The sequence below is a fragment of the Nipponia nippon genome, unplaced genomic scaffold, assembly GCF_047370975.1.
Source record: "Nipponia nippon isolate SJK-2023a ecotype South Korea unplaced genomic scaffold, ASM4737097v1 scaffold_9, whole genome shotgun sequence".
NCBI classification, from domain to species: Eukaryota; Metazoa; Chordata; class Aves; order Pelecaniformes; family Threskiornithidae; genus Nipponia; species Nipponia nippon.
This window is the reverse complement of record NW_028262413.1, coordinates 45,106,836-45,119,108: the sequence shown is the minus strand read 5'-3', so window position 1 is coordinate 45,119,108 and position 12,273 is coordinate 45,106,836. Positions and strand designations below refer to the sequence as shown.

Genomic DNA, 12,273 nt, shown 5'->3' with positions numbered 1-12,273 from the left:
AGCGAGGATCTTCCCACAAACAGGCCAGCCCTTTGGCAGATGGGGGCAGGACGGCCAGGGCGGCACACAAACACGAGCTCTCATAACGCCATAAAGAGCTTCTGTTTCTCGACACTGCAACAGAGGGAAGGCGGAGGCAGAGAGAAAAGCAGCAGTCTCGGGACACGTGGCAGGTCAAACCACCGCCCAGTTTGTTGGCATCCTCTAAAGTTTAAATATTCTTTGAGCCAGCAGTGAATCATCCCTGGCAGGTAAGAATGATGTTAATTTATGACATGCCAAGTGCAAGCAGATCTTTTGGTGTCAGTCCAATGGTTTTAGTCTTATTAACACACGGCGACGGCTCAGGTTGCAGCTGTGCACATTAAACTCTGGCAAGTGGCATTTTAAACAATGACAAACTTCAGAACAATCACTCCACACATGGAGCCAGGCCAGGCAAAACTGAAGGGTGGCAGAATAAAGGTCAGGAGGGTAACCTGTTTGTCTGGGAGAGGAACAGGTGGCCTGCTTGGGTTGCTGCAGGGTCTTTAAACTGTCTGAAGGACACAGTCATGGATCATTTTAACCCATTAAGCTGCTTAAGCCTTCCCTTACACTGGTTTGAACTTCAGGAGGCTATTAAATCTTAAAGAGCTTAGCAATACATCTTCAGGAAAGCTCTCCCCTGTGCTTATGCGTTCACAGTGCACATGCTGCACTGTGGAAGTGCACATCTTTCCTTTGACAGCAAGACCCCTCTGGCAGCTGAACCAGATCCATGCAGCTAAGACGCAGTAAGCTTTAAACTAAAGCACTGCACCAGAGCAACAAGGCACGTTGGGAAACAGACAACAAGGGGGAGCACGTTACCGTCACCACCATGCTGCTCCACAGGCCCGAGGACACTGTGCTTTTCCCAGCCAGAGGAGGAAGACAGGTCAGAGAGGAAAGCATCTAATCAGTGCCTCCCTCACCAACCTCCCAAGGGACACAGAGCTAACGGTGGTTACCGAGACCCTGTGGCAGCCTTGGCTTGTGTCTAGGGAACTCAAATCACATCCAGCAAGGAGGGCTCTGCGTAAGAGAGTGACTTCTGAGTGCAGTTTCTTACCTTGACACCTGGGCAGCACAAAGTCAGTCCAAACCATTCCTGCCAGTTGTGTTTTCATCAGAAAATGTGATGGTGGAGACGTAAAAGACGTTTTCATGGCAGAAAACTTAAGTATTCCAAGCCATGTTTCAAAGCTGTAGTTCTCAATTTGAAATATTCTATCAAAATAATTTTTTTGAACTGTCAAAAGACAGATGTTTCAGAAATAAACAGTAGAATAAGATGTGACATATAGCAATGTTTTCCAATGCAGTCCTTCCAAACCAATTGTTTTCAGAATTTTTATATTTCCCCCCCAATTTTATCCTTGCAAGCGGAGTTTTTATTTTCCAACCAGGTACTTCCCAAAAGAAAGAATTTTAAACAATAAATCAGGTCTTGTTAAATGAATACAAGGATTTAGCTACACATGAGATCTGATCCAGAACCGAGCAGGGTATAAATTCATGAAGAAGTAGTTATTTCAGATTTAAATACCAGGTGTGTGGATGTACTTATTCCCAAATGAAATTAAAGGAATTAAATTCTTTAACAACAAGGCACTATTATTCTGGAATAGGAACATCCACATATGAAATTAATCAAGAATAGCTAAAGCCACAGTAAGGTCTCAGGCTACTGACTGTAAATGAAAACAGTAAATTCATTCTTCCTCTTGCAGCTTCTTGCTACATAACACACTAGATCTCCCTGGATAAACGTTCCTGTAAGTAAAAGACTAGTCCCAGCATGTCTGTGAACACCTCATGATAATACTTCAGTGAGATGGACTGGAATCAATATTTTTCATCTTTGCAGCCTGGGGCCAGAGAGCTGCGAGCTGGGCAGGGATGTCAGACAGCGTGCCACCCGACAGGGCAGGGAGGGGAACCCGCTCACCCGCTCAGCACTGACCTGGAAAGAAATCTCTAGCTAGTAGGTATCAGTTCCTGTACCATTTGAGCTTCCTTGAGGGAGGAAGGAAAAAGGAGATAATTAAATAGAGGTTTACAATTCAAACCTTCTCCCAAGTATCCTTACAGGAATCAGACAAAAGTTTGGCTGCAGTTTCGATAGAGCTGTTGGAGAAATTTGAGCCCCCATGTTTCATCATGGATGCTTTAGAGCCAGCGTTAGATACCGCTAGATCTAAAAATCTGATATGAAGTACTGATTTAATATAAATGAATCCATTAATTTCAGTCTATTCATCTGCAGCCAGAACAGAATGCATATTTGTGATCTAGATAATTTTACAGAAACGTGATTAGGTGCTTTTGCCTGATGAAGAACAAACCTGTGTCACTGTGCAGGTAACACACTGCTTTAATATTAGTGAAAATGGGACCACAGCAAGAGTTTGTGTACTGACTAGAGAATGGAGCATCGTTTTCTAGTCAGGAGTGAGGACCGAGAGGAAGGGCGGGCTGTTATTTGTAACTATACAGGAAGAGAAACAAGAGGTATTACACTGTGAGAGTAACGAGTGTATCAGTAAAAGTATAACACCAATCTTAATTCGACAAAGATGTAAGACACAAACTAACTCCTTATTGTGGCAGTTACTCGGTTTTCATAGAAACAAAGATATAGAACAGTAAGGTGTGAATATACAGAATAATTAATCCTGGTACTTTTAGACATGGGGTTCTCTACTGCCTGGACAACTTGCTGTTTTTCATCCTACTTTAAAAAGAGCACTTACCTAGAATTCATATAGGAGACCTTGCCAGCCCTATTCCAAGCTAGGCTTTCTGAAGAAAATTAAAGCTGTTTTTCTTGGTAATTCTTCTCTTCACGTATCATCTACATTGATTTGGCTTTTTGCAAAATGAAATTAGAGAGCCAACAGAGACAAGGCAAAAGCAAAGGCAGCCAAATTCACGTCTATGCTCAGACTGTTTCGAAACTTCAGCGCCAGCGAAGCAATCACAGTTATCACAAACTGACCCACGAATATTCAGCTTGATTCTTCTAATGGCTTAAACAATAAAAAAATCAATGGTTAGAGCTCTAAAGTATAAAGGAAACCTAAAAAGATTGATATAATAGTTACAAGTGCAGAATTATAGGAGTCAGAAGGTGGACCAACAAAAGCAGAATGGGGCATATTTGACACCACCATGAGTTAATACTTGACCCAGAAGGAACTGTGGTTATCTTTTTAAACATATTGTTTCATAAGATCTAGGCAATGTTGTCAGCATCTTTGGACCATTTCTCCGTTTTATCATGAATTATGTGCCCTAGCTGTTTCTCATTCTTAAACAAAACGCTAGCAGTGGACCTTACCTGCACCAAAATGGAATTTTTTTGCTTTCTTACTAGAATAGCTTGATTTGCTGTTGTAATAGTGCACTTAGAGAATATTCATAGTACCAGTCAATAAACAAACTCAGTATTGCATTTTTCATTACAGGAAAGCTTTCTCAATTGATCTGAAGAAAAAACTAAACCTCCTAACTTCATGACGTTCACAGAAAATGACAGCAGAACACCTTCAAGGCACTGGTCCTCATACCGCGGTTGTAGTCATATTTAGCAACAGAACAGGCATCCATGACTGACAGCTTTCTTTGACAGAAAGAGCCAGTCAATATTTACATTCCTCATGAACATACAAAAGAGCATCAGGGTACTTGAGAAATTAGCCCTTGATTGCCACTTGGAAGGCATCATCAGAAAGTCAAATCACTTCAGCACCTCCGACAACAGAACTGCTTTCATGCTTGAGACTCAAGATCTCTCACAGATGTGTCAAGGTCTTTTGCCTGGGAGCAGGGGGAGATGTCTGAAGGGCACAACGGGTGCTGAAAAAGCATGCTATGAGGCTTTTATTATTTAAAACGTCAAAAGATAAAGAAAGCATTCGGTCAACTCTTGCTCTCTTTCTTGCTGAAGTAGCAGACAGAAATCTGATAGCTATAAATGGCCACTCCCAGGCTCCTGAGCCAGCTACAGGGAATACCAGTAGGATTTTTCAGTGCAGAATAGAGAGGGCTCTACTGTAGTATTAAGTGATCACTGAAGTTGGGGGATGCAGATGCAGTGGTTCAATTCAGCTCTCAAGTTCCCAAAATGTCACCACATAGAACAGCCCTAAATCTTGGCTTAGAAGTCACAAAACATCCAGTGCCTTTCCAAGTGAGATCTCGGCTCCTCTCATTTCCTGCATACAATAGCATTATTCAGCCACTGAAGTTTCCACTTAGCTTGCATTTATGCCAAGTACTTTTAATTGCAAAGGAAAAGGATGTTAAGCTCTCCCATTTGTTTCTTTCTAATTCATAAGGGACACAGCAGTGGTTGGTAAAAGTTATAGGTTAAGGGTTGTTCTCCCCCCCATCTCACTTATTAAGGGACTTGCATCCTCCTCCTGCTGCCTGGCAAACAGAGGCTACCTACATTGCAAGGGGAGGGAAATTTATGTTGTCATTTGTAAAATACTGAAAAGGCAAGTCATTGTAAACGTACTAGCAAAGAAGCATCAGGGAAGTTTGAATGGCATGTGAACCCTTCAAGGCATCCATGACAACTGATGTTCAGAGTCACCTTGACCAACACAGGTCTCATTTAAGAATGCATATGCTAGTATTCACCCAATACACATACAGGAATTCAGACAGCATCCAACTCAAAAGAACTCATCATCAGAACAGATACAGAGTAGCAGCTTTGACTGAAGCAAAATGCTGCACAGTAAGGAGTGAAATAACTGGGAAAACAGATGCTTAATTTGTACTTATTTTTGGCAACCTTGTTCCTATGATATCTGTTAGATGAGGGGAAAAAAGCTGCTGAATGCTGCTTAGTAAATAATACATGAATGACAGCCACATTTATGGACTATCAGGGTGGCACTTAATACAGCCCTATTGAAAGTTATTTTTCTTTGATCAATCCACAGAAGGGTCTAAAGTAACGTTTCCGTATGGTTTTGTTCCTATTGTGCAAGATCTGGTGAACTACAGTATCTGAGACAAAGGGATTTAGTGAACTGAAGTGGTGTTTTGGGCTTGGTAGTGTTTTAAGAAGTGTCTTCAGCCCACCTCTTCAGCCTTGGGACAAGAGACTTATTAGCTAATTACTATGCAAACGAACTGAATGTAAATTAAATGCTACATCCTAACATAGCTTAATAGCCCCAGGAGCAAGAATTTAGTTAACTTTAATGGACTGTAATTCTATCCAAAAATATAGTTTATTAACAAGCACATACAATAAATTGCACCACTAAGTTTAAATAAAACATCTAGCAAGCTCACCTTCACACTAAGTGACATTTGGTTAATACAGAGCAAAAAAGCAATACACATATGCTTTCAACAGAGATAGAACAAACTCAGTTGCAATCCAAGTTCAAGTTGTAATCCAAAGAAGGGCATATAAAAGCAAAAGCAATGAAGACTTCACATGAGCCTTGCCATTTCTTTCCACCAGACCTTTGGTCTCCTACAAAACAGGTCTGTAATACAAAAAGTAATAAAAACTCTGGATTCAATTTACTCAGTCTCTTCCATCACAAGTTAACTATAACATTTTGCAACAATGTGAGTAGTATTAAGAGGGAGGTAAGAGGCAAAGATAGTTATGTCTTGGAATTACGCAAGTTCAGCTGCAGATAGAGAGGCTGCCTAGCAGCAGGCATGGACTTCAGTGTCATTGTCCCAGTTTTTGCGAGAAATACAAAGACCATAAAACACGTTCTTCTCTCTCATAAATTAAAACTTGATGCATCCTCCACTGACACCAAGGCAAAAGTTCTTCTGTTATCAGTGGTACTCTGATGGGGCCACAGTGGCCTTCAAAAAAAGGTCCTCCTCTCTAGTGAAAGGTTTGTCACTCTCCAGTCTTCAACTTGGCTGCGATGTCAGTAAAACCTGACACGCTGCTACCACACGGGTGTTACAACAGTCTCATCCTCCCTTCATGCCAGAAAAAGGGATTCAGCAGAATTCGATATGTAAGAATTGAAGCCAACTTGGCAATAAACAGCTCCACTCTGCTCAGTGTAAGACCTTAACCTCACCGCAACGAAGTAAATAGAAGGTTTGTAATGAACTTCAATAAGAGCCCAAGAGAAGCATCAGGCCAAAACAGAAAAATACGCACTTCTTGATATTAGACCTTGTTCTTCTCACAGGAAAGGACATTTGTATTTCTGATCCTCTGGGGGAGTAACAGGAAGGTTCCCAAGAACAGTGCTCCAAATCTAACAGTGTCCACGGTAAAACCGCTCAAGTAGTATTTTTAAACAAAGCCAGAGATTCCTCGGTTTCCTTTGTGGCAGAACAAAAAGTTACCTCTATAAGCAATAGGGTCCCAATTTTATTAACATGGTGCCTGTTATCACAACATAAACAAAAATTATGGCTGTGCTCCCTAATCACATTAGGAGTTAATCTTTACTCAGAAAAAAGGTATAGCCATATCAATGGGTTAAAGCCTTATTTTCTCTCATTTCTCTCCTGTACCTTTCTCTTTATAACACCTCGGAAAAAAAAAAATCCTAGAAACTTCTGCTCCCACTCTAAGCAGAGAGCTAAGACCTACTTTTATGACAAAAAGCCCTTTAAAAATGGTCATTTTTTTTCAACTGCTGGAACTAGATTTTTTGCAGTACAAGGCAAAATTTACCTCAACGTGAACTAACCTGACGAACAAGAGCAAGCAATCAAAAATTACCTAGAAATAAACGCATTAAAGAGAAGTCCAAGTATTGTGACACCTTGTATTGAAAAACAAGTGATGCACAGTTCAATCTGCAACAAGCTCCCTCTCCCCTCTGCAACTTGCATAGCTGGCTCTCATGTTAGCTGGTTATGAAATACACTTACAGTAGAACAACTTTAGAAAAATTTGGACAAGTGAGAATGGAGTTATTTTAATCTAGAACAATATCACCCAAAGATACAGATGAATGCAAACACTGTTTGTATCAAAAAAAAATCAGAGAAACATGAATTTAAGCGGCATTTTCAGTCTATATATTGGCTTTCCTCTTCCTTGTTTTACAAAAATAGGGTATGACATTTCAGCTTCAATTGCGTGTTTAAGTCATTTATTCATTGAACATTCCATTCTTGAAATATCATCCATTAAAGTGTTAGTTAAGATTCATCCTGCTTATAGAACAGACTAAATTTCTTCTGAACCGCACTTGTAGACAATATTAAAGAGACTGATATGAACTCAGTCAAAAAATAATTGGATTATGGGAAGAAGAAAGAAAAAAATTAAATAATAATAATAAAAATTAAATAATAAGAAAAAATTATCAAGCTCCATTCTTACTGACTCCTAATCAAACAAACGCCGATGCCTTGTAGCTGATCAAAAGATTTAACTCCAAAATAATATTTACAGACTGAATTCAGAAATAAACTGTGTTTTAGAGTCTATAAGTTGGTATAAAAAGAGGACAAATAAACTTCCAACAAAACATCTCCTTCAAAAACAGAGGAAGCCACAGTAAAAATAATACTGAAAATTCATGATCAGTATTGTATCAAAAATTAATATTTATAACACTACCGTAGTTCTCTTATCATCTATTTAAAAAAAAAAAAAAAAAAAGGACTCTGTACTACACTTGCACATTTCTGATATGGGTATAATTGTACATGGGCAGTTTACATCTCAACTGTGTAGAACTGAAGGAAAAGAAAAAAGCTGAAGATTCATTTTGCTGCTTCAGCGGTAAACCCCGCTGGGTGGGAAGGCCTGTTGGGGATACCAACATTGAAACAAATCAGTGAAATGACAAAGTCTGAAATCTAATAGTACAAAGTCTGTTTGGACATGGCTCTTTCCCCTACTGCAAAGCAGATTTAATAAATGGGATTTATTTTAGGAAGTTTCACAATTCTTAAACAGTAGATGATACTTGCATTCCTGAAGGATTAAGTTCTACATTTCTTAATGCTAATTCAACTCTCTAAAACCAACCCAATAAAACCAGCAGAGCTTTTACAAGTGACATGCAGAACCTAAAAATTCCACCCTCAAAAACTGCCTTTTTGGTACTCTCTTAAGCTCTTAAGATACTCTATTTATTGAAGAGATGCCAGGAATCCTGCAGCAGGAACAAATGCTTCTTTGGCAAAAGGAAAACATTTTAATGCCTCCTCCCTTCAAAGCATGCACACCTCACCACAACATATGCTAATATACTACCAAATAAGTCCCTTTATCTTGCCGTTTTTACAACAAACTGTTTCATTCATATCTATTTCAGCTTGTAACTACCTACTGCACAGAGTAGCACACTGTGCTAAATCAACAAGTACTTTATACCAAAGAAATAGAAAGTAAAAAAAACCCCACATTGTATTAAAAAAATAATTATATATTCCAAAACAAGTCAAGAGGGGCTAATTTTGTATAAACTGTTTCAGCGCAAAATTAAAACTTTAAGTCATGCAGGCATTTTGGGCCTTTTTCCCCATCCTTTGTCCTTTATTTAAAATTAACAAGATCTAACAAAAAAGGATTCCCACAAATATGATAGTGAGTGGAAATTTGTGCTAAATCTGCCATTAATATATCAAAACAAATGTTACAGCCCTTCTGTGAAGATATCTATGTATGCATATATACCTATGCATGGAGATACACATACGTTCCCCCGGATTTCCAGCCTTCTCCGAGGCACACACTTTCACAAATCAGCCAAATGCTGAATCTAGAAAAAGATGAAGACCAACTCTTTGCAGATCTATAGTCTGCAATTGTAAAAATATAATAAATATAGATAAATATTTACTGTCATATTACTAGTTTTCTTCAAGTGAAATTGATACTTAAAGTCGTCTTCTTCCTGAAGAACTCAAAGAAGCAAAAGGGGAAGTGTTTTTAAAAATAAAGAACTCCAGCAATGAAAATAAAGAAAACACACCCTCAAACATGCTGGAGCAAGACCACTTAGTGCAGGCATCAGTACCAGCCTTCTTTACTGAAACAGGATCTTTAGTCTCCAGTCATATCCTAGTTACTCCAATTAAATCAGGGTGGCTTCTAATGATACCAGAAAGAACGAACTGCTTTTAATATGTGGATTTAAATATCACAGTTAACTGTCAAAGACTTGGTATACAACTGGGATAACTCTCCTGGGGAAAATATTAAGATGAGAAGCTAAATTCTGTGGGAAAGTCACTGGGATCCATCAAAGGTTTCTGTAGGCTTAGATCTACACACTTGAATCCAGCTGTAGGGGTGAAGAGGATGGGGGGGGTGAGCAAGTTAAAACTCATTTGTCATAACTGAACCTTTTTTTTTTTCCCGTTAGAGGAATGAAAACTGCCTCAAATGATGCAATGGGTCAACCTGAAGACAGCCACATTTAAAAAATACTGGAAATCCTGAAGTCAGAGCTTGTGAATTTGTTTGGTTTGTATGCTGTCTTGGAGCGGAGAGAAGTTAATACTTTTAAAAGCTTAGTATTTACACTTCCGAAAAGTTTCTGCAGTTCATCCAAATTTGATAGGGCAGGATTTAAGTGCCTCTTAGTGTTCCCGACTGGGCACTTCTGCTGCTTTGGCACACACGCACACACACACAGTATTCCAGTACCAATGGGATACGACGTCTAATGCAGCTTTAAACTGGCAGCACTCCTGAGTAGTTTTAAATGTTTATCAACTCAGTAGGTCAAAAGTCTGCAGACACTGGGTGGAGCAGCAGTATGCCACAAAACTAACAGTTGTCCTCCTAGAAAAAAAAGAAAGGGGGGGGAACAGTTGTCAGTAAAGATTAAAGCTCCTGACCCCATTCAACAGCAGACAATATGCTGGTTTGTAAAATACAGGATTAGCTGATCTCGACACTTCAGAAAAAGAAGATTCATTTGCTCTAGATGAGTCCCTGATACAAAGGCAGGGAAACACTGCAGGGGTTCTCAAAAACCTTCTTGGTTTCTTATGTATTCAGTTTAAAGCAGCAGCATGTGGTTTTTCTTTCTGTGGAGGGTGTGGCTGGGTGTTATAGCCAGTAGGTTTAACAGCTAAAAGGAAAATAGCTGGGTAATTCTTTGCTTCAGCTTTGCTCATGTGTTTCTTAAATTACTGCTTGTAGGCATGAAATAACTGAAGTCCAGTGTCCTCCTTTGGTTCAGTCGAGTGAACAAACTGGGCCCAGATCTTCAGAAAGGGTGATCGGCAGGCAGTGCGGTCGCATTGTGCCAGGTACTACAGCAGGGGTGGCAACATGAAAGCATGATGCTAGCCTCACTGTGACCCTCCTCCTGCCCCCATCCTGGCAGGGACCTAGATATCTGCTTTAAAAATGTTAAGATCTGGTTTTTACTAATCCGGAAATCACACTTTACCCAGTACTCATGTCATCTGTGCTTTTTCAGATACAGAAATCCAGTTCAACACTCAACTATCCTTTCCTATAAGAGGATACAGAATGTGATACGGAAATCCCAACAGAAGTTACTGGCATGGATGTGGCATGTGCTAATCAGTGCTGTTCAAACATTCAGGATCCCTACCCTGCCTGTTTTCATGGTCACTGTAAGCTCTTTAGAACAGAAACCCTGTCCTTCACGTCTTTCTAAACCAGCTATCACACCTCTACAATTCCACATAATCTCACCATGTCAAGTGCACGAGCTACAGAGATAAGGATGACAGGCTAAACTGTTGAGATCTTATTTTCTGTGGATTTGCATCAAATGTCAGCTACTTAAGACTGTATTCATTAAGGCATTTTGCAGAACACAGTACATTCTTGTCTAAGGGAAGGAATGATAACCATTGTTTAAACAAATGAAAATCATGCAGAAATATGTATTTTCAATTAATATATTTTAGAATGTTAATATAGTGTTCTTCCAAAATAGCCCTAAAGTATGTTTTTGTCGAGTCGTAACTTTAATAATTCCTAAAGGTGTCTACTGATATGTCTATCATCTCGTAACTAAGTTCCACAATGAGCAATGCTTAGCAATTGATTAGAAAGTAGAGCGCTCTACTCTAGTCCAAACTCTCCCATTCTTGGATTATTTCAGATAATATAAGGATTTAGTGACCACCAAGTAGTTTTCTATCACTTTCTTAGAAAATTATACTGTTCAGTGCTTGAAAGAAATCCTTTATAGCATGATTATAACATCTTATGCCACTCTGAATATTAAGCCTGTAATGTGGAAGCAATTTATTTTACTCAACATGAAATCCATTGAATTTCAAAATATGACTGAAGTGTAACAGAAGGGCATGTTGAAGTATGCAATCTCTACAATCAGATCTTTCTAAGAAAGATGACTTTTCCAAAATAGCATTTATGCAGCCTTCTGGCTGCTGTCCAGATTTGGCATACCTAAGTTGTTTTCATTTCATAAAGTTGAATTGCTTACAAATCAGATACCTCTTATGCCACAAACTCACAGCAAAATAACCTGTGATACAGCTGTGGAAAAAATAGGTACCATCAATCTGAATCACGAAATAGTCTCTTCTTTTTTCTTAAAGATCTTCCTATTGAAAAGCAGTTTCTTATTTTTATGGAGGATAACTATCAAATCAATGGATTTCAGCAGGACAAGAACTAAGTGGCATTCTTGCGCATTATATATACCAACAAGTAATTTCAGAAACATCCATTTTTAAAGCACCTTTCTTTTCTGCTCCCCACCTTTAGGCATATGCTTTATAACTAATGGCTTGACTTGATTTCTCTAAAAAGAACCTGAACATCACATTTGCTTGTTTAACTCCAAGTGACTTTTCTTTAAGCCTTCTTTATTAGGTTTCAAACAATACTGTACTTTTGTCCAAGTAGAACCAGTTGAAATTTCTCTGACGATAACTTTTGCATTGCAGAAAGTGGATTACTTGATATTATGGCTCATAGTAGGCTACAGTATCAACTCAGACTAATAGGGGTTAGGGAAAGAATCACTGCAATGCAATCTGTGCTCACCTTAAAGATATTTTAAATCTTTATGTACATGAGGGCAATATTCCCTGAACCATATCCCAGTTTTGAGTCCCTTCTATGACTGTACTGTCCAAGTCGGGAAGTCTGTGTAGGCTTGTCTACTTGACTTGTGAATCCTGCAGACACATTCTCAACTGCTACAACCATAAAAACTGAAATATTTTTAAAAAGATGTATTGCTACGAAATGTATGTTACAATGCAGAATGCTTCCACAGCATATCTCAAGTTAATTAGCATGGAAAGAAAAACAAG

The 12,273-nt window shown here is 39.0% G+C and overlaps 1 protein-coding gene across 9 annotated transcripts in view; it reads right to left on the bottom strand.

The window, feature by feature from the left end:
* Positions 1 to 5,259: 5,259 nt before the first annotated feature.
* LRRC28 (leucine rich repeat containing 28) overlaps positions 5,260 to 12,273 on the bottom strand; it is a 58,722-nt gene continuing 51,708 nt past the window's right edge. For 7 of the 9 annotated variants that reach the window (XM_087744624.1, XM_087744620.1, XM_087744621.1 and 4 more), the window contains one exon: positions 9,647 to 9,784. In XM_087744624.1, coding sequence (XP_087600750.1) covers positions 9,712 to 9,784 — 73 coding nt within the window. In that variant the 3' untranslated portion in view covers positions 9,647 to 9,711. Of the gene's footprint in view, positions 9,785 to 12,273 lie in introns of all 9 variants that reach the window. The other 2 variants (XM_087744622.1, XM_087744619.1) reach the window with 1 other exon arrangement.